Source organism: Dipodomys merriami, unplaced genomic scaffold (genome assembly GCF_024711535.1).
Source record: "Dipodomys merriami isolate MVZ:Mamm:240054 unplaced genomic scaffold, mDipMer1.0.p SCAF_129, whole genome shotgun sequence".
Classification (NCBI taxonomy): Eukaryota; Metazoa; Chordata; class Mammalia; order Rodentia; family Heteromyidae; genus Dipodomys; species Dipodomys merriami.
Genome location: NW_027202593.1, coordinates 421064 through 443786, shown reverse-complemented (window position 1 = coordinate 443786; position 22723 = coordinate 421064). Strand labels below are relative to the sequence as shown.

The 22723-nt window shown below is 46.1% G+C and overlaps 1 protein-coding gene across 2 annotated transcripts in view; it reads right to left on the bottom strand.

The window, feature by feature from the left end:
- Positions 1-10565: 10565 nt before the first annotated feature.
- Positions 10566-22723, bottom strand: part of LOC138824433 (rho guanine nucleotide exchange factor 12) — a 116337-nt gene continuing 104179 nt past the window's right edge. For both annotated transcript variants that reach the window (XM_070018280.1, XM_070018281.1), the window contains 10 exons: positions 21570-21645; positions 20701-20868; positions 19851-19938; positions 19304-19390; positions 19099-19178; positions 18184-18414; positions 14979-15449; positions 13555-13868; positions 11421-11490; positions 10566-10940 (listed from right to left, as the gene is read on the bottom strand). In XM_070018280.1, the coding sequence (XP_069874381.1) occupies positions 10930-10940; positions 11421-11490; positions 13555-13868; positions 14979-15449; positions 18184-18414; positions 19099-19178; positions 19304-19390; positions 19851-19938; positions 20701-20868; positions 21570-21645 (1596 nt within the window). In that variant the 3' untranslated portion in view covers positions 10566-10929. The remainder of the gene's footprint in view (positions 10941-11420; positions 11491-13554; positions 13869-14978; positions 15450-18183; positions 18415-19098; positions 19179-19303; positions 19391-19850; positions 19939-20700; positions 20869-21569; positions 21646-22723) is intronic.

Genomic DNA, 22723 nt, shown 5'->3' with positions numbered 1-22723 from the left:
GAGAAGCCGTGCCAGCTAGCTCCGCTGCAGAGAACATTTCATATTGGAGTCTACAGAGTTAAATGCGCTCTTCTCCTCCTCCTTCATCTTCCAGATTACAGGCAAAGGTCTTTATTATGTGTTCGCTGTTTGTTTGTTGCCAGGGCTGGGGCTTGAGCTCAAGGCTTCATGCTCCCATTTGGCTTTTATGCTCAAGCCTGGAGCTCTACCACTTGAACCACACCTCCACTTCTGGACTTTTGCTGGTTCACTGGGGATAGAGTCTTGAGGACTTTTCTGCCTGGCCTGGTTTTTGAACCATGATCCTCAGATCTCAGTCTCCTAAATAGCTAGGATGGCAGACGTGAGCCACCAGCACCCAGCTTTGGAAGAAAGCAAATTCAGCTCTCTTCAGCTCGAAGGGACTCGGGGAAGATGTGGTAGCAGCTGGAGTCACAAACTTAAGCTCTTCTCTGTGTTGCTGCACACCCAAAATCTGACTGAGTCACAGGGCTGCTGGGTTGCTCGCTCAAATGAAAAGGTGCGAGGTGCCTTGGGAGAGAAGAGCCCCCCGCCGAGGCGGCGTAGAAGCAGAGCTCAGCCAGCTGGCAGGAGGGAAGTCCAGCAGTAGGGGCAAGGCAGCGGGAACCTGCCTGCCTCAACCCTCCAAGTCCCAGTCTGTAAAGCAATTTTGAGTGTTTGGGCACACAGAGGCATTTCTTGTTGAGAACCAAAGAATCAGCCGGGGAAGGGGAAACACACTAGGCGTGAGGCCCTGTTTGTCGATGTACAAGCGCTTTTCTCTAAGTGCTTAGCCCCGCAAAATGCAATCATTACTTAAGTGCTCTATTGACGGAAGCAATGCTATCGACAAACTCAAGTGTTACTAGGGAAATAGCATTAATGGCCTTGTTGAGAAAGACTTGCATATCTACCACAGGAAGAGAGCGCCAGTGTGAGACCAGTCTGGGTATATGAACACATGCATGTGCATGCACACACACATACCCACACACCCGCAGAGGAAAATGGCACACACACACACATACACACACACACACACACACACACACAGAGCATCTCAGTCTATCTACTCTCTTTATGCCTCAAACACAGAACACAGAGGAACGCGCAGCCCCCCTCCCGTCTGGCATCCAGTGCTGCTTCTCAAATGCTAATAATTAGCGAGGCCCCTGCTTGAGGTGATATGGTTGCCTTTAAAAATATTTTGTATGAAAACAGAACAATGAAACTCGTTGAATTTGTTTTAAAGGAAGGGTGACGATGGGGAGTAAGGGAGTGTGATTGAAGGGTGAGGGGTACAGCGTATGATCTATGGAAATGTCACAATGACTCCCTCATACAACTAGTATATGCTAATAAAAAATCTTAATTAAAAATTTTCTGGCCAGGTGCTGGTGGTTCACGCCTGTAATCCTACTCAGGAGGCTGAGATCTGAGGATCACGGTTCAAAGTCCCCCTGGGCAGGAAAGCCCATGATATTTTTTTTTAATTTTTTTTTTTTTTTAATCCGGTCGTGGGGCCTGAACTCTGGGCCTGGGCGCTGTCCCTCAGCTCTTCAGCTCAAGACTAGCACTCTACCACTTGAGCCACAGCGCCACTTCCGGCTTTTTTCTTTTTGCTTATGTGGTACTGAGGAATCAAACCCAGGGCCTCAGGCATGCAAGGCAAGCGCTCTACCATTGAGCCACCTTCACAGCCCCCCATGATATTCTTATCCCCAATTAACCACCAGAAAACTGGAAGTAATGCTGTGGCTCAAGTGGTAGAACGCTAGCCTTGAGCTGAAGAGCTGAGGGACAGCACCCAGGCCCAGAATTCAAGCCCCACGACCAACAACTACAATAAACTATATAAGCAAACAAAACTGAAAATAAAAGTTAACGTAGAACACGATCAAAAATACCTATATATAGATATTTATACAAGTAACCAGCAAAATGGAAAGTTGGGCTTATTTGGTGGGAAGGTACAGGTCTAATTCTAGCACTTGGGAGGCTAAGGTAGGAGGACTGAGAGTTAGAGGCTGGCAGAGACTGCGTAGCAAGACCCTGTCTACACAAGAAAAGATTCTTATTGTGCAGTAGTGATAGAAGAATCTGTTTTCTGGCATTGTTAGCTAAAGAAGTAGAGCCAAGCACTGGTGGCTCACACCTGTAATCCTAGCAACTCAGAAGGCTGAGAGCTGAGGATACGATGGCCAGGCCAGGGAGGAAAGTCAGCAGGACTTTTAAATTTAATGAACCACAAAACCAGAAGTGGCAGTGTAGCTCAAGTGGTAGGTGCCAGCTTTGAGCGAAAGAGCTAAGAGACAGCGCCCCGGCCCTGAGTTCAAGTCCCAGTACTGGCAAGGGAAGAAAAACAATCTGGAAGGTGGAGGGAGTGCCTTCATGAGTAGAGTCCTAGCACTAGGTTTTCAGGCTCCAGTTAGACCCAGTGAACAGGGAGACAGCGGCTTCGAGGGGCCAGGCAGAGCTCGGTGAGGAGGCGGGCTCCGGGGGCCCAGAGCTGGCTCATTCTCCCCCTTATTCCATAAACTCAGGGCTGGGGAATGGCTCAGGCACGCTTAGCATGCGCAGTGTCCAGCATCAAAAGAAAATGGAGTACACGAGCACACTGGATACACACAAATGCACACGTGTGTGGGGCGGCGACCTCTGTCCTAACCTCCCCCGTGGTCATGATGGGGGAGAGAGGCCCGTCCTGCATGCGCCTCTGCTCACAAAGAACCTCCTCCTATTGCAGCCCCGCTAGAACCTGCTCCTGGTCTACCCGTGCCAAGATGACAAAATACCTGGTTAGTAAACGGAAGTGAGAGTCGTCTTTCTCATATTCCAAGACCCGGCCCCCGCAGGCCCGCCTGGCACACACACAGGGGCCCTCAAGTAGCCCAAGCCTCACCGAGCCTAAGTGAGCTCCTGGAGGTGCAGGCACTGCTGGTCCTGAGCCAAGCCACCAGCTTTGCTTTGGGCCAAGTGAAGAGATCAAAACATTCTTTGTAGAACGAAAGCCATAGGCGAGACCAAAATAACTGGGGGGAGAAAAACCACCCACTTAGCAACTTGAAAGAAGAATCAAAAGTACATCCTTACTTTTATAAGTTGAAGTGTCTCTTATTTCTCTCTCCCTCTCTGTCTCTCTGTCTGTCTGTCTGTCTCTCTCACATTGTGTCTGGTTTTATGTATGTCCCTGGCTTCCGATGTGTCTTCCCTCCAGGACACCATCCAGTGTTTATTAATTTAATAGAAAATATTTGGAACAGATTCTCGAGGCTGGAGCCACTGTCCACTCCATGCTGTTATCGTAGTAAGAGCTGAAGCTGTGCGCTCCCAACTCCACGCACACAACTATTATGCTTTGTGTTCAATAGAGCACAGGGTTGACAGTTAATAAATCCTGGGTAATAAACATGGACGAAGTTCAAAGTACCACTATGGGAAAGTACCACTCAGCACACAAGTCAGGTGAACAACGCCCCCTCCGCAGATCTGATCTGGCCACACATGCAGGTGCCTCCCCCTGCCCTGTTTTAAGACGTGGACTCAGGGTGCAAACAGATGCATGCATACCAGACTTCAGGCCTCAGCGGGGCCACGGGGAGAGGTAGAGGCAGGAAGGCTCTTTGGTTCATTTCTCTTCCCAAATGTAAATAAAGCAGAAACAGCCTACACAATCAGGAACGATTCAGTAGATGCAAAGCCACAGAGAAACGACAATCACGTTGTCGGTGGTAGGCCCGAGGAAACGGATGCTTGGGCCCAGCCCATGGCCAATGACGGCAAATGGAGAAAAAGATTCAAAGCTAGAGTCCAGAAATCCAACTTGGCCCCCATGTTAATTTGAAACTGCTTGGGGGGGGGGGAGAGAAAGCAACAGTATTTCCAGCTGAGAAAGAGCTCGTTAATATCCTCACAAAGCAATAACTGCACATAATAGGAAATATGATGATGTCTCCCGAGAACAGAGAAATGCAGATTTATTCTCCCATCCATGCAACTCAGTTTAATACAATCTAGTCAGTGGAGCTGAATAAATACCAACAAGGCTAAAACATTGATTAGGAGAAATACTGCACACTACTGACATCCACACACAGACCAGATACAAACAAAAACAAACAGCAAGCGGGCAGGGAGAGGAAGGAGCTCTGGCGATGTGTGGGTGCAGCTGCCCAGCAGGGAAGGACTTCAGGGTGGGAAGCAGGTGGGGCACCCCCTTGGTTCGAGGCTATTGAAGGTTGCCTCTATTGGCTTCATTACAGTGTTTTATGAAGCAATCAAGAGACATCTCTGGCGAACCTCAGGATCGCATTAGATGCGTACTGTTAACTAATGGCTTCCAAAGGTTGCTGGAACTTGAGTAAAAGGTCTCCTGTGCGCGCCGTGGTGTCACATCATTTCAAAGCACATGTCTAACCTGAGCCCAAATAAAAATCAGATGTCTGAGGTAAAGAACTGAGAAATTCAGAATGGCTCCTTGCTATCTACCTTCATACTGGACAAACTTCATCTCTGTAGAGCTCTTTCAGTCACTGAAGACCAGTGGCTAGGAGGAAGGTCCAGATCAGCTATCTCATGCTAAATACAGCTGTTTTCAAGTCTCTTAATCATCACTAGATCTTGGGGTGAAGGGACTGAAAGGAAACATGAAGTTCCCATGCTGGTGTGCCCCCAAACCCAAGCTGCTGCTCACAAGAGGACACACACATCTCTTGAAATGGAAAACAAAGTCACTGGCAAATTGGAATAGTATAAATGCATCAGAAAGCAGGTGCTGGTGGCTCATGCCTATAATCCTAGCTACTCTGGAGACTGAGGTCTTAGGATCCAAGTTCAAAGCCAGCCCAGGCAGTAAAGTCCTTGAGATTCTTATCTCCACTGAACCACCAAAAAAGCCAGAAGCAGAGCTGGAGCTCAAGTGGCAGAGTACTAGCCTCGTATGAAGAAAATGCTACGGGACAGCGAGTGCCCAGGCCTTGAGTTCGAAACTCGGTGCCAGCAATAAATTAATGAATGTGTCAGTAGATCCTCAATGAGATTCTGAAAGCACAAAAGCAAGCCCTAGGCTTCCATAGCTCATTCCACTTAACGGGGCAGCCCTGTGCTGCTCCACTATTTCTGGGACTCCAGAGCAATGCAAACACAATGTCACAATGAAGCTGTCACTCAGGTCTTATGCTGTGGGGACCTGACAAGACTTGGCGAGACTGCTGTTTCTTGCCACTGCTGTTTCTCAGTATGGCGTTGCTCTGCGGCCTGCTTACCTCGCAGGCTGCCAAGTCACAACACACCCCTGCAGAGGGCTGCACGGCCATGCTTCTGTGCACACACTGTGGCATCGGGGAAGTGAACTGTCAGCCTGACGTCACCAAGTGACATCCAAGTGAAGTCCAGATTGGCTGACATGTGGAGACCTGGTTCTTTAGCCACACAGAGGCCTGGAAACACTAGGAAGGCTTACGGTGTGGGTGCACCCCAGGACTGCTGTCTTCCAGCCCCCCCACTAAGCACAGCATAGACAGAGGTGGGGAGCCAGCGGGCGTGGGGACAGGTACTCCTTGTCTTCCACTTTGTCCCCTAACTCTACTGAGGAATGCACCCAGGCTCCCATGACGCAGGGAAAATGCTCTGTGTCTGAGCAACATCTCCAGCAACATCTATTGCTAAAGGCGAGGTCTCTCTATGTTGCCAGGCTGGCCTCAAACCTGTGAACTCCAGTGATCCTCCTGCCTTACTCTCCCCCATACTTGGACTACTCCAGCAGCCTATTGCACCTGGTGCCAAATTAAATACGTTATCATCCACATGCCATAAATTTAAAGAAGTACATTTCTAACCTCTTTTAGTATATTCTCAGGTTTGTTCGCTCCTAACCTCATTCCCATGAACATGCTCCCTTCTCCGCAAACTCTCTAAGTAACCAGTACTTTACTTTCTATGGATTTATGTGTTCTAGAGAATTCACACACACGAATCATGTCACACGCACCCTTTTGTGATGGCACTCTCCCCTCAGCATGCAGTTTTCAAGCTTTATCATGTTGCACGTATCGTATCGCATTCCTTTTTCACAGCATAATGTTCCACTGCGTGGGTATATATTGTTTGCTCTTTCTTCCACCGATGAGCTCCACCGTGTTTTCAGCTCTGTACACTCGGCTCCTGTCCTTAACCAGCCTGGACACCTCATGTGCGTGCCTCGGCTCCACTGGCTCTAGACCTGCTGTTTCCATACCTTCATTTTGTGCTGGTCCTGGGGCTTGAGCTCCAGGTCTAGACTCTTCTTGAGCTTTTTTTTGCTTAAGGCTGGGGCTCTACTACTGATGCCACATCTCCAGCTTTTTGCTGTTATTTGGGTATTCAGAGTCTCACATATTTGTCTTTCCAGAAGGACTTCAAACCTTGGTCCTCAGAGCTCAGCCTCCTGAGTAGCTAGGATGACAGGCAAGAGACATATATGTATTATATTTTACTAAAGCTGTTTTAAAACTGCAAAAAACGCTTCCCCCTGCAGGGAAGCTGTGGCTGCTGCCAGTCTGGTGGAGGTTCCAAATTAGAGGTTGGCAGGCCAGCCTCGGCAGTGAGGCCAACTGAGCGGGGAGATCAGCACGGCTCTTCGACAACTCAACTTCTCCACAACAACGTGTGAAGTAAGAAGAATCAATACGAATACGAAGAAATAAAAGTCACATACTTGGTTCTTTTAAGCTTATTTAATATTTGAACTCTTATTTTCTATTTTCCCAGACCCCAGAAAACAGAAAGTTTTTAGATGACCAATATTTTGTTCCAGAAACATACAGCCTTATCAGCTAAATTCATAAAAGAGCTATTTTACAAAGGTACATCTGGATAATTAGAACAATAAAGTCTTTTAGGCATTTCAAAATGTGATCAGTAAAAATACATGATATTAATAAAGTTTTTTTAAAAGATAGTTCCAGATTTCTTTAAAAGCAATTTCTGTTAAAGAGTACATGATTGCATGGTGAATAAGGAAAACAGAATGTTCTGGAAGGAAGAGGTTTGTTAAACACAGCCAGCCATGTGCACTGCCCATTTGTGTAGCTTGTCTGCTTAGCAGTTGGAAATGGAGGGGAGAGTTTCTAGGAGGTATTTTGTTTTTTATTTCCTTACCCATTTATTATCAAGACCCTCAGTTCAAATGAGGAAGGTATAAGGAACAAGACAAAACAAACTCTCGTACAGAACAGTTTTACAGAGCACTCTGAGAAGGGATGGAAGTGTCAGGAAAAGAACACAACTGACAAAACAAAACCGGTGGGGGGGGGGGGGCAGCCCACGGGAAGCCGTGAGTTCCTGCTAACTTGATATTGGTACTGGAAGGCCTCAGGCCACAGGGTCACCCTCCATGATGGGGAAGGAAGCAGCTACCTGGCTCTGACTCGTGAGTGGGAGAGGCTGCCCTTCGAGCAGGGTGCACCAAGCCAGCTACCGCACCGCAGCAGCCTCTTCAAAGGGGAGAGACACACGAGGAACTCGGAGGACAAGGAGACACACGGGAAACTCAGAGGAAGTGAGGAGACACGCAGGAAACTCAGAGGAAGTGAGGAGACATGCGGGGAACTCACAGGAAGTGAGGAGACACGAAGGGAACTCACAGGAAGTGAAGAGGGGACATGCGGGGAGCTCACAGGAAGCGAGGAGACACAAAGAGCTCACGGGAAGCGAGGAGACACGCGGGGAGCTCACGGGAAGCGAGGAGGGGACACGTGGGGAGCTCAAAGAAAGTGAGGAGGGGACACGCGGGGAGCTCACGGGAGTAAGGAGGGGACACGTGAGGAGCGCACAGGAAGTGAAGAGACATGCGGGGAGCTCACAGGAAGTGAGGAGACACGTGGGGAGCTCACAGGAAGTGAGGACACATGCAGGGAGCGCACAGGAAGTGAGGAGACATGTGGGGAACTCATAGGAAGTGAGGATACATGCAGGGAGCTCACAGGAAGTGAGGAGACACATGGGGAACTCACGGGAAGCGTAATTCTTTCCTTCAACTTCTAAAAATCAAACAAAAAGGGCTTATCTCTACTATCCCAGTAACTCTTTCCTTTTTCCTCCCCAAATAGCAAATAAACAACAACAACCAAAAAACTTTTAAAAAGGAAACTCATCCTTTCTAGCAGTTGTTACAGCTTCTTTTGGGGAGAATAAAGCCAAGAAAGAATAAAGCTCATGAAACAAACCTCCCATGCAATACAATAAATAATTACAATTCAGGTGGTAAGAGCCAATGAAACCCCAGTAGTACGCATCAGCTGATTTAAAGTATACAAAATACATGGATAGGGCGATCATCATGACTTTGAATTACAGCGCTCTGAGGGCGTGCTGGTTGGTTAACTCTGTCCTCTGAGGAGGAAGGAGACATCCAACTGTAATCTGCCACTAAAAGCAAAAAAACCACTGACCCATAGCGAGGGCAGGGAGGCAGGGAAGGGCAGGGGGGCAGGGAAGGGCAGGGGGGCAGGGAAGGGCAGGGGGGCCGGGGCGGCCTGCACCGTGAACAAGCAGCTCTGCGGCTCTGGGCAGGCCGCCTTGGGCTTCCCTGGTGCGCTCATACAGAACCCCAGCCACGGAGCAAGGAGAACACCACTCTCAAGCTAACCAGCCCTGCTCAAAGGCAAGAGGAATGAATGCCTCGTCTATCATCCTGCCAGGAAGATAGAACATAAAAGTCAATCGCCTATGATTATGAAGGCTGCAATGAAATGGAGGGCGTTGAGAGGAGGGAGGCTGGGCGGGGAGGAGTAGCTGGATAGGAGGGACAAGAAGATGGAAGGTACAGAGGGACTGTTCCAGAATTCACTTTAGCTTTGTTTGAAAAATCTAGATATTAATTTATTTGCTAGAACTATGGGTGCAGGTATGCTTCCAGTTAGCACTATTATATAGTTCTAAAGAGGGTGAAAATGTAGAGGACAAAGGCGAATCGTCACGAGGGACAAGGTAGTGCTGCACGGGAGGGAAGAAGCCCAGGCCTGGCCAGCCCGCACTCTGGGAATGCTGGGTGAGCGTAGTGTCTAACGCTGAGATGCGTGTGCCCCACACTTGCTGTCTGATGAATGCCCGCCCTGCTGTTTACTGTGAAGTGGCTACAGGTATAACGCTTATTGTAGTGGGAGTGACAGTTATTTCCAGCAGCTTTGCAACCATTTGGTTTCTACTTGCTTCTCCTAAGAGATACAGAAAGTTCCACATCCCAAGCTTCATTTATATATTAGCTTGTGCTTCTAAATTTTAAATCTTCATTTTGAGTTCAATTATACTTGGCCTGTGACTCAAAATGTAGCTCCATTTTCTAGATGAGGTACACAGATCCCAGCGGACCCTAGGTGGGCTCCAAGAGGGCAGAGGCAGGAGTCTGGACAGGTGGACGCACTCACGTCCTGGGGGCGTCTAGAAAAGCAGCCGGCAGCCCCAACCATGGGCGGTGAGCAAAAGCTTCCTGAGGAGGCAGGGTGCAGGGAAGAAGAAAGTGACATCCTGACTCTTGATCCCGAGGTCAAAGGACACTACTAAGGATGGCCAATGCATGAACTTTCTGCGCATTAACAGAACTTAGATATTTAATACATGGTTTTGTTTTAGTTGGCAAAATACTCCCCAAACATAGTTACCCAATGCACAAAGAAAACCACAGCAAGCCGACAGGGCCGCGGGAGCTCTCAGCGCACCGTGCTGGCACGCCCACTCGCAAGGGGCTGCGGCGACTCTGCATCCGCCAGCAGCAGCGATGACCCCTGGCTGCCGGCCAGGCTGTGGCTCCACCCTGGGGCTGCACCCCAGCAGTGAAAGGGAGCAGCTCTCCCCCTCCTCCACCACCTCCTCCAATGCCCTCAGCTCTCCTTGTGACTCCAAGAGCCCTTTGGCACCGTCAGTGCAAACAATTACAGTCAAACCTCCAGGTACTGATATGTACTGGCCTATGATCAGCAGTACCCGTGGCCAATGACAGCCCTGGTTCAACTCAGCAGTGATTCCATTTGGACAAGCCCCTCCCCGCCCCTTCAGCAACCCACCACCTGAAGCACTGCCACCCGTTCCTTCTGACTTCCTGCTCAATCTGCAGGGTGATTTTACACAAGTGCCAGTCTAACGTGTAACCATAAAAATGAAACAATACCAAGAATAACAAATTTATAGTCAAGAAAATAAAAATTTGCTTTCTTCTCCCCCCCCCTCAAATCCCAACCCTCAATAGAAAAGACAATGACAGAAGAAAACACACCCATTTTCAAGTGCCTGCCATTTAGTATGTGGAGGATTCCCGTTAATCAGGGGTGCTTACCTCAGACGGGCCGCACACAGCGTGCGTCCTCTGCACACGGAGCCCTGAGCCTCACCGTGCCGGGTGACCTCACAGGGGCAGCCTGCCACCCAGCAAAGGCCAGGCCTCCTCCCGCCCGCCCTCCTCACTCCTGCTGTTGCCTCTCACCCCTGCCCCACCCCGTCCTGACCTCTTCACTTCAGGAACAATGGGTTCTTGGGTGTATTAAGTACAATGTCTAAAACTCACTATTCAATTAAAACAAAACAAGGCAGAGTCAAAATTAAAATGTGCTTTCAAATACGGAATGAAGTCAAATAAATACATCTGATTTTCTCTTTTTCTTACGCCTAAGTACAATTTCATATCCTACACCCAAAGCTCTGTACATTTGGTTTCTGTTCTGAATCGAATGGATTTGCAGTGGTGAGGAGAGGAACAGGAGGGAATGGGCGTTCCCTCACTGACAGACCAGTGCGGCTTCCAGGCTGAGGACGCGCCCCCGGTGGGCACTGCGGCTTTCGGGCCCAGTGCTTCACGGCAGATCCTGTCCCACTCTGCATTCACACTGGAGCCGGGACATGGTTCATACAAGGCCGATGCTCGGAATCCAACAACGTGCAGTCACCTCCAGCGCACTCTTAACTTTGATCTGAGAAGAACAAAGAGTGGTGGAAACCACATTAAGAACAAAGGAATGTGACCAAGAACCCCTATGCAATCTGGGGCTCGTCATATTTCTGGGTCTGAACTGCCCCATCTGGCAGAACACCAGCCACGGAGCACCACTGCCTGGAGCACAGACTGGCCCGCATCCGGAGGCCAGGGGCTCCCCATGAGCAGAAGCCTCCAGCACAGCTGGGCCCAAGCCCCCTCACCAGGAAGTGGTTCTCCAGGCTTCCTACCACTCCCCTCTACCTTCTGCTTTTAAAGAGTAAAGAGAGGGGAGGGGCTGGCAGGGAACTGACAAGTGCAGTTCTCTGAAAGGCAGAGTTAGCAGACAGAAGCTTCTCCTAGATATATAATGGTTACAAATAAGATGGACAAGAAAGGGACTCTCCTTGGGTTGTCCCATGATAGAATGCTAAATTACTTATCCAGGGTAAGTCTAGGCCACGAGAGCTTCACACACCTGAGTGCTTTTCTGTGAGGGCTGAGCCAGCCAGCCTTTGGCAAAGAATGCAGTAGCTTTCCTCCACCTTCTGTAAAAGAAAACCCACAGGTTTGTGTTTTTGTTTCTTCATGTGGATGGCAACAGAATAAAGAAAAACTATCGAAAATAGAAAAGAAAAATTTTTATATTATAGATTCGTGCTCTCAAAGTTCAACTTTAACACAAATCATTAAAAGCTGTTAGTAGGAAAGAAAAAGTCAATCTTTTCTTTCTCTGAATGACTAGCTTCACACTTTTCCCACCCCGGAAGTCACCCTGAAGAGGCCGGTGGCCCTCAGCCACAAGATGACACAACCTCATTAGTCTCCCTTAGTATGTTTTCAGCTCAAAACATACTAAGGCAAGGACACGTGCACCTCCATGTTTATTGCAGCACTGTTCACAATAGCTAGGATATGGAAACAACCTAGATGCCCCACCACAGATGAATGGATCCAAAAATTGTGGTATCTATACACAATGGAATATTATGCAGCCATTAGAAATGACAAAATAATGGCATTTGCAGGGAAATGGATGGAGCTAGAAGGAATCATGTTGAGCGAGGTAAGCCAAGAACGAAGAGACAAACAGTACATGGTCTCCCTGATAAGTGGATGATAAATCCAAAATGTTAGGTGATATGACAAAACTAACAGGACTTAAGAAACAAAGAACTCCCACTCATCTGGTTGAACCACTACTAAATATCCCCATGCTGCTGATCACGTGTATGGTATATAACATATGAACACCGTTATATATTACAGACTGTGATAGACAATTTGCTCCAGGAAAGTTAGAATGAACGTGTGACTTTAAATGAGCATCATTATTCCACAATACTGTGAATTTCCGGAAATTAAGTAATCACTTAATCACAATCAAAAAAAAAAAAAAAAAAAAAGAACCTTGGGGAAGGGAGGGAGGGAGGGGATGGTAGGGAGAAAACAATGGAGGGGGTAACAATGTTCAAGAGGAAGTGTACTCATTACCCCACTCATGTAACTGTAACCCTCTGTATAGAATCTTTACAATAAAAAAAATATATATATATAAAAAAAAAAAAAAAAAAAAGACCTAAAGAAACTGGACACAGAATAAAGTATTTTACATGAAAGTCCTGAAGGAGTATCTAAAGCCACATCAGCCTAGAGTCCTAAGCAGGTCATATAAACCAATTTGTGATGGTTAATTTGATTGTCAACTTGATTAAATTGAGAGGAGCCAAGAAGAAGGAGGAAAGCACACAAAGTATGCCAGAGATGTCCCTGTGGGAAGATTTGCCGAGGATATGCTGTGGTCCCTGAGGAAGTAAAAGGGGGAAAAGGCAAAAGTCCAGTTAGCACAGGCATTCTGTCTGCTTTCTGGACATTATGGTGTCAGTGTTCTGCTCTGCCACACCATCTTTGCCACAATGGACTGAAACCTCTGAAACTGTGAGCCTAAGTAAATCCTTCCTCTTTAAATTAAAAAAAAAAAAAAAAAAAAAAAAAAAAAAAAAAAAAAACATACTAAGGGAGGCTAATCTTTAGCTAACAGCATCTTTCAGTACGTGCGTAAAGCCTCCCAGTGAAGTGGCGTCCTGAGAAGAACACGTGGGCTCCAGCAGCATGCGGAGCGCCAGCTGCAAGCGGCCTTTCCTTGGAAGCTGGCCGCCACTTCAGCTTTGAACCAGAGATACCTTCAGCTACCAAGTCACAACACATTCTGCTCACAGCCAGGTTTCTGCATCACTGGAGCCAGGGGAGCGCCTGGGACACCGCCCCCTCCTCCTGGGCCAAGGTGCAGCGGGGTCATAGCACCACCCTCTCGGTGCAGCTCATGCGGCCAACCCAGCTCGGCCCACTGCCCCAGCCCTTTCAGCTCTTAGACTCAGAAGCACACACAAACACAGCCAGAAAACTACAGTTCTTCCCACGCCCATGATCTGCTGCAAGATAAACAGTGTTGCTCTCAGCTTTATACCGAAGCCCTATCCATAAATAACGGTCAGAGAGAAGATACAGATCTAGAGCGTGGCCACGTCTGTTGACATCGGCATTTCAGTCACTCCACATTTGCACTCTGCTAAGTAGTTTTCTTAAGTCAAGAGCTATGGAGGTTGAGGTACCTTTAGGTGTTCAAGGTCAGCCTCTATCTTATGAATATATTCCAGGATCTGACTCTGTGAATCTGTACAACAGGGACTCTGGATCTCAAAACAGGAGCCCTCCAGAGTCCCCCAGCGCCGACGGCCCAGGAATTCCGGGGTGAATGGTGAAGCTGCCCCATCAGAATGAGCGCTCTGGGGAGAGGGGTGCTGCAAGTGGGGGGAGTCCGCAGAGGGCAGGCCCAGTCCGGGCTGCAGGGCGAAGGACGACATGACCTCCTCATCTGTGGAGCTCTCCTGCACTGCTTCATAGCCATCGAGGATTAAACAGTTTCCTGTTGGTAGAGACAGCCAGGGTGAGGTTACCACTGCATCGGGAAATCATGAAGTGTGGGCTCTGAGGACAGCTCGGAAAGCTACTAAGGAAGCAAAAAGCCAGAATTTTCTTACAACTAAGCAAACTTTCATGACAGCTTCTGAATGATTCCATACTAGTAGCATTTTGAAAGCTTAAAAATGGAAACTATGAAGTCCCTTCCTATAGGATCCTACAGGGTCTCACCACCACCTTCTGAGCCCAACACCCTTTACCTGGTCTCTTAACATTTTCCCCTCCACCCTCCATTCGCTAACTACAAGAGCCTGCTCTTGTCAGGCACCGGCAGCTCATGCCTGTAATCCCAGTGAATTGGTAGGTTAAGAGCTGAGGATTGTTAGTCAAAGCCAGGCTGGCAGAAAAGTCTATTAGGCTCCCACCAACTAACTAGCACACAGATCAGGCCTGGAGGTAAGACTCAAGCAGTAGAGCAAAGAAACAAAGCAAGAGCACAGGCTCTAAGGTGAAGCCCTGGTACTGGTATATGTATCGTGTACGTACATGGACACACACACACACACACACACACACACACACACACACACACACACACACACACACACACACACACACACACACACACACACACACACACACACACACACACACACACACACACACACACACACAGCCTGCTCTTGCCAGGAAACTGAGTGTTCTCTACTCTGCCTGAACAAAGCTCTGGTCACTTCATTCAGGTTTCTGCTCCGCAGAGCCTCTCTTGATCTCCCTGTCTGCCCTCATCACTCTCTGCCCAGCTATCGTCAGATTTATTTCTTTTCTCAATCTGACCTCTGTTTGTTTGTTTTCTTATGTGCTATTACACTTTCTCTTACTGGCACGTAAGCTTCATGTGGACAGGAGACTGCGCTGCATTTTATTCCCTGCTGTATCTCCCAGCTCCTAGGATGCAACCTGACACAGTGGACTCAGCACCTATGAGTGGCATGAGGACACAAACAGAACCAAACATAGAGCTACACACACATACGAACACAGATAATGCATTCCAGCATACAAAACCATCAACAACAGTAAGAATTGAAGTTTAAATGTGAAAGAAACATGCCTGAGATGCGTAAGGTAACATCCTTCTCCTCCTTCGTCTCTGCTCCATCGCCTTCTGGTAGGTTATCCTCACCATGGGCTTCACGGGCATCAAAAAAGTGCTCTCCACTCTCATCAGGACCCCCTTCCGACTCCGTGGCCGGTGCTGCTGGGGTCAGAATCATGTGGTCCATTACTAAAATGTTACTTGCCTGGCTCTCTTGGGATGCCAACACTACTGAATCTGGGGGAGCAGAAGATTCAGTTGAAGTCCGTGGACTGCGACAAGTGGCAAAGTCACCAGTTCCAGTTGTAAAGGACACCTGTCCATCACCAGGATTAATGGCCTTGATGTGTTCTGAGTTCTGGACTCCACCATCTGCCTGCACCCCCTGAGACACTGGCTTGTGGCTTGGGAAGTGCTGCCAGTCCTCCTGAAGGCTCTTCTCGGTCAAGACAAACTGTTGTACCAGCAATTGCTTCAACAAACCCACTGAAGAGTTGGGATGTGAGAGAGCCAAAAAGAAAAGGACATTCACAATCAGAGCCCTGCACAACCAGGATTAGCAGCAACAAGTTACCATTATCTCTAAAACTAAAACATTTTAATAACAAAGAACCAAAGTATTATCACACATAATCGTTGTTGATGTTGTTGTGCACAAAAAAGTGCCACTTTTTAGGGAAGACAACACTAGCCAGACCTACAAAAATCAAATACCTTGTACAGGGAGAGGCTCTGTTCACAAGCCTCAGGTTCACACACCAGTCCTGTGTTATTTTCTATATAGCTGGACCAATACCCCATAGGGGCTTAGGATACTGAAGGCTATGTAAGCTAAACCAAAATCCTATAAGTTCTGATTTTTTTCTGGGAGCAGACTCTATAAACATAGAACTATTTTTTTTTGAGGCACATTGAATATGTAGTAATTTAGAAAAAAATCTCCCTGAGGAAGGCAATAAAAATGTCTTGTAATAAAATTTAAATCTAATGATTTTAACTGGGCGCCTGTGGCTCATGCCTATAATCCTAGCTACTAGGAGGCTGAGATCTAAGGATCTCAGTTTAAACCCAGCCTGGGCAGGAAAGTCCATAAGACTCTAATCTCCAATTAACTACCAGGAAACCAGAAGTAGTGCTGGGCTCAAGTGATAGAGCAGTAGCCTTGAGCTGAAGAGCTCAGGCACAGAGCCCAGGCCCCAGAATTCAAGCCCCATGACTGACAAGAAAAAATTTTAAAAATCTAGTGATTTTTGTAGTAGTCTATATAACTTGAAAAGGTAACAGGCTGTATACCAGGTTTTTCCCTCACTAGTGGTACAGGTCCTTCAGGTTGCTGAAAATAAGAAGCAATGTCAGGAAGCGGCGCTGTGGCTCAAGTGGTAGAGTGCTAGTCTTGAGCTGAAGAGCTGAGGGAGGCCTGGAGTTCAAGCATTATGACAGGAGGAGGAAGAAAGAAGAAGAAAGAAGAAAGGAGAAGAAGGAGGAGGAGGAGGAGGAGGAGGAGGAGGAGGAGGAGGAGGAAGAAGAAGAAGAAGAAGAAGCAGAAGCAGAAGCAGAAGCAGCAGCAGCAGCAGAAGCAGCAGCAGAAGCAGCAGCAGAAGCAGCAGCAGCAATGTCATTGGATAGGATGCGTTTACGCTGAGATCGCTCGCCTAGTGACTGGGTTCTAGGACAATGTTAGTCAAGCCATTAATCATGAAGACCGTCAATGCAAAAGAACACAAAATAAATTAGATTCTAAGTAACTCCTCACTTTACCATGGGCTTAATTACTATTTTGCATGGCTTTAGGTAAGCAGTTCCCCTATAGGTCTGAGATTCTGACCACCTCCTTGCCTTTCTGCCCTACATTCACTTCTAGAGAGAGGCCACGCAACAAGGACTGACCCTGAATTCTCTCCCCAAAATGCTAGCTGTAAAATCCCAAACTCCTGCTTTTCACTTCCTCTTGAATGGCTTGCCACTCATTATCTTAATCTTTTCGTTCCTTTTTGGCAGTGCTGGGATTTGAACTAAGGGCTTTGCACTTGTTAGGAAAGTGCTGTACCACTTGGTCCAGGCCCCAAACCCTTTTAGCTTTAGTTAGTTTGGAACAGGGACTCCCATCTATGCCCAGGCCCAGCCCTGGTGGTGATTACCCTATTTACACTTACCACACAGCTGGAGTGACAGGTTTCCCTGCACAACAACCCTTTACTGGCTGAGAGGGGTGGCAGGGAAGCCCTGAACCTCAACCTTCCCAATCTCTGCCTCCCAAATAGGATTACAGGCATGAGCCACTCTGCTCAGCTTTAATTTTGACATTTGAAAATGGAGCCCATTATCTCTGCCAAATAAAAGGAAAAAAAAATAATAATAAGGTGCAGTAAAGGGAGGTAGGGGGCAGTAGTGGCGCATCTCTGAAAGCTTCTTTCCACTCAAATCCTTCTGTAGCTCTCAGCTGGACCAATCTGTTTTTATTAGTCATAGCTAGTGTAGCCAGAGCAACTTTTCTGATTTCACCCACCTCATTATAACAGAGCGGTATACTATCTTCCCTTTTCAACAGTAATTTTCAGCCAGTTAGGGGAGGCGGCTAAGAGGTAGGTGCATGCATGTGTGTGTGTGTGTGTCTGTGTGCGCACACGCTTGCACATGTGCACATATGTGTATAGTGTGGGATATGGTGGAAAATATACTCTCACAAGAAAGCTAGAATACATGTGGCTTGATAAAGCTCTTACACCAGGCCAGTCCTGGGAGTTCAGAAGAGCTAGCCTGCCATCTCCCTCTTCCCAGCTTCTCTCACACTCCTTTAACTTGCAGTGTAGTGTCTACCGCGGGCTGGCCAGACTGCTCACCGCTCTCTCAACAGTTGGAAGTTTTCTGCCTATACCAAACCACTGTTCACATCTGAATGGCATCTGTTCCACATACCTGTTTGAATCTTACCCCTGCTCAACATAATGGTCACATTTCTCATGCTCTCTACTGCATACTCCTCTGGTCAACTAACCTAAATCGATTCTGACATTCCTGCATTATTATCATTTGCACATTGACTTTCAAAGGTGGGAATGAGAGGAGGTGGGTTTCTATAATCTTTCCAACTAGACCATAAGTTTCTTAAAGGGAAAAATCATCGTTTCCACTTCTCTGGATTCTCCCAAATGGCTGCTCAATACATTATACAACTCTCAAGCTTGGGAAGCACGTGCAATACAATATGAATAAAACTTACAATTCCTGAGTGCATCCAGAGCCCACCGCTCATTTGAGACCAGCAGGTGTGGATCTGCATGCGTGAGCTCATGGCTCCCTCCACTTTCCTTCAGGGCCTCTGCACACTGCTCCTTTGCCAGCTGTGCTGCAGTCACAAACACTTCGTCTGCCTCCGACTTCTCACCAGGACTCAGTGAATGACACTGAGGTTTTGATGAGATTAAGGGAGGTTCTAGACCCAAATCTCTATCTATGTAGTAGAGAAGAAAAGGTAAGGCATATCATCTTAATAAAACTTTGGGAAATATGTAGAAAACAACTCTATGACACAGGCTATAAAGACTATCCACAAAGCAAGCAGCATTTCGAGCAGTGATAATTACACCAGAACACAGAAGGTCCATAAGCAAAGTTGGCCGTTGATGCTAGAACCTGCACAAATCAGACCACATTCCTCCAGGAAAGCTCATGCTCAGAGCTCACCTAGACTCTGCTGAGAGGGAAAGCTCATGCTCGGAGCTCACTTAGGATCTGCTGAGAGGGAAAGCTCCTGCTCGGAGCTCACCTAGACTCTGCTGAGAGGGAAAGCTCCTGCTCAGAGCTCACTTAGGATCTGCTGAGCGGGAAAGCTCATGCTCGGAGCTCACTTAGGATCTGCTGAGAGGGAAAGCTCATGCTCGGAGCTCACCTAGGCTCTGCTGAGAGGGAAAGCTCATGCTAGGAGCTCACTTAGGATCTGCTGAGCGGGAAAGCTCATGCTCGGAGCTCACTTAGGATCTGCTGAGAGGGAAAGCTCATGCTAGGAGCTCACCTGGGCTCTGCTGAGAGGGAAAGCTCATGCTAGGAGCTCACCTGGGCTCTGCTGAGAGGGAAAGCTCATGCTAGGAGCTCACTTAGGATCTGCTGAGCGGGAAAGCTCATGCTCGGAGCTCACCTGGGCTCTGCTGGCCAGGGGCTGAGATGTCACGGCGCTCCACTTCTAATCTGGGTGGTTCTTCCTCATCATTGTCTCCTCTAGAGAAGAGAAGAAATAATCCTTGAGCTTTATGAACATCACTACACCCAAATATAAAAACTAGCCACTACTTTTCCGAGCAAAACCACAAATTCAATCCCCCTGCAGCACAGGTACCACTCACTCGCACGGGTGTGACTCCGGGAGGGGGATCGGCTTCGTAGACTGCTCCTTCACTGACGCAGCCATTCGGCAGATAAGGTCCTGCCAGCTTCAGAAGGTGAGAGCAAACCCCAAAACAAAAGAGAAATACCTTGGTCAAACTTGAACAACCTTGATGTTCGGAAAGGAGGGGAGGGGAGGAGAGAGCAGAGAATGAATGAAGGAACTGTTAAATTTCTTTATTTTGATAACCTACTTTTAGGTAGAAGGTCTAAATATACTTCAAAGGAAATTCTAACATTATGGATACACCACCCATTTAGAAATTTCATGGATACTTTTGAGAATTTCTTTCCCTGGGAAAATTTACTTTTAATAAAACAGAATAAAAATGTTAAAAATCAACCTAACAGGGAACAAGCACTTAAATATTTCTAAAAGATTATACAGGAAAAACTTAATTTTGATATAATTTTGGTTTTAGAGTCCTATTATAAAAACAAAGTTTGTGGAATATTATGCTGGGGATAATTATTAATTACAACAAGGCAGATAAATATGATACATACACAGTCTTTTCAGAAACTGTCTGTGCCACCAATTCATAAATTTGGGCTCCATTGTCTGACATGGAGATGACGAATAAGGCTTTGTTATCTAGAAAAGAATAAGGCAAAACTTACTCTACCACTTTAATCAGAGACCAGGAGGGATATTTCTAAGGTTGTCTTAATTTGGATAAAGGTTGCATATTCACTTTGCAAAAGTTCATCAAATTAAGTAAGCAACTTAGAGTATGTCACACTACATAAATTTCAACGTAACCAAATGTACAACACGCTTAAGTATCAGAATCCGAATCACTAAACTGAATGTTTATTTTGAACTGCTGCTTGGCTAAGTTGTCACTTGGAATGTCTAGTCAATACTCAAGAAAAGAGGTCACACATTTACTATGTCAGAATGAAATTAACATGTTCTGAAAGGATCTCATTGTACAACTAAATATAACTTGTCATTATAAACTCACTTTAAAAAAAACTCAACTACAACCACCTCTTCAGATTTGCTTTGTTTCCACCAAATCAAACAACATACACCAGAAGCAAAAACCTCTCATTGGAGAACCTCTCCATGCACTATCTCCACTGGTTGTCTATCAATGACTGGAACATGGAATAAAGTCCAAAGCAATTTCAAATACACAAAAATCACTTAAAGAACCTAGGCACCTTACATAATCTTGGGATATAAACTTTTAATTTACTTTCTTAACAGTAAATAAATGTCATTCAATTTTTCCTAAATACATGAAAATAACAAAACTCTATGGAGACTAGTTGTGCTGCTTAGCCAACACCAGATAGCTCATTCAACTTTAGGGTCCAGCAGTCAGTGTCCTCCAGTGGGCATACTTGCCTGTTGCCACTTGTCGAACTAACACTGTGTTCAGCTTGATGACAGGACTGAAAGTGTGTTTACTGTCAGCTGTGGATGCCAGAATCTTGCTGTGACACCTCAGCACCAGTCTATCATCCTGCTTCTGTAGCAATACAAGGATGTCTTCCAGCAGCAATGTATATAGATCTAGAAATAAAAATGCAGAAATGGTGCACTGAGATGTGTAATAAACTTTGCAATGATTTGATAAAGGAAATTATTTCTGGCACTCTAACAAACGTAAAAACATTCATTTGTATATTGTCTTCATTCTTTATTGAATGTCACAGAAGAATCAGTCTGTAACCCAAGACAAGTAAAGGGGCAGTCCCTCACCACTAACAGTTTTTGTTGTTGTTGTTATTTTATTAATTTTTTGGTCGGTTGTAGAGTCTGAAATCTGGGCCTGGATGCTGTCCCTCAGTTCCTCAGCTCAAGGCTAGCGCTCTACCACTTGAGCCACAGCGCCACTTCCGGCTTTTTTCTTTCTGCTTATGTGGTGCTGAGGAATTGAACCCAGGGCCTTATGCATGCAAGGCAAGCACTCTACCACTGAGCCATCTTCCCAGCCCCACCACTGACAGTTCTGACAGGTAGTGGCAGAAAGTCTACTACAGATACTCATTAGATACAAGAATGAAGGAAATGAAGCTGAACCATGACCAAGTTTTCTCCTCATTCCTATGTGAATATTGAACACACTTCACACTTAATAAAATAACACAAGCTGATCTTCTATCAGTGTTCCACAAGCACTATGAATGATTCTTTCTTCTTCCCTCTGGCATGAGGAAACTTTGCTGTTCTCTTCCTTCCTCTACTTTACACAAAACTGATATCAGACTTACCAATAGTTTTATCTCTATTCACCTTCCAAACCAAGGGCCCTTCATGAATCATCTTTCTTTTCGTTAAATCCAAATTCTGCCAAAGAGAATTATATACATATTATTTTCAAGCATATCTCATCAGTGGAATGATATTCCATGTAATTTAGTTTCTTTTCAAAATCTGTCTTAATATAAAAGATACTTCTACATTCATTTGCTGTAATCAGTCCTGAAAATGGAAAAGTCGATGTTAAAATAACCTACATAAAATCTAAAATCTCCCAAATTTCACTAGGTTACAAAGCACTTGGCCACTACATTTCCAGCTCATTTTTTTTTTTTGGGGGGGGGTGGGGAAGAGGAGGTTACTGAGGATGGAACCCAGGACGTTGTACTTGCTAGGCAAGCGCTTTGCCACTGAGCTACATCCCAGCCCTCAGCTCATTCTTAAATGAATGCTGCATGTGCTTATCTGGAAGAGGCTTCTGAGTCCTAAAGTTTTCATTCCAAAGACAGTTTTAAGGAACAGCATTCATCATGAAGAGTCCAAGGACTATTCATGCTTGTTCTATCAATAACTTATTAGTAAGACAAGCACCTTTATTATTAATAGGAAAATCTTTCTCTTTAAGTTAAACTGTTACATATGACAATGAAGCCTATTCTAAAGCAGACATCAAATCTGCCAAAACAACTACTAAATAACCATCCGAAATGGTATAAAAAGACTTAAAACATTAATAAGTTAATTAATAAAAATCCCAGGTATAAGAAGTGGCAATTAACAAATGCTTTACTGTCATCCTTGTAATGGTTTCAACTTTAATGCTTTTTAGGAACTTCATGGAAAAATAATTACATTATTGAACTTTACCCAATGATGTGGAAAGTTCTTGGAATAAGGAGTCAAACTATGAAACAGTCAAAATTAAATTTACTAAGAGTTAGTTCCTTAACTTCCTGACAATTCCTATTGTCTACAGTTCTTTCTCACAGATGTTCCTCAAATGAAAGATAAAGGTAATCTTCACAGATCAGACATTCAAAAGGCAGAATAAAATCATAAATGTAGATGATCTATGAAAAAAAACCCTCCATCAAATGATGGATACTCCCACTACGATGTTCATTCCCTGCCAGGTCTTTAGTACATTTTGATTTACTTTTAAAAT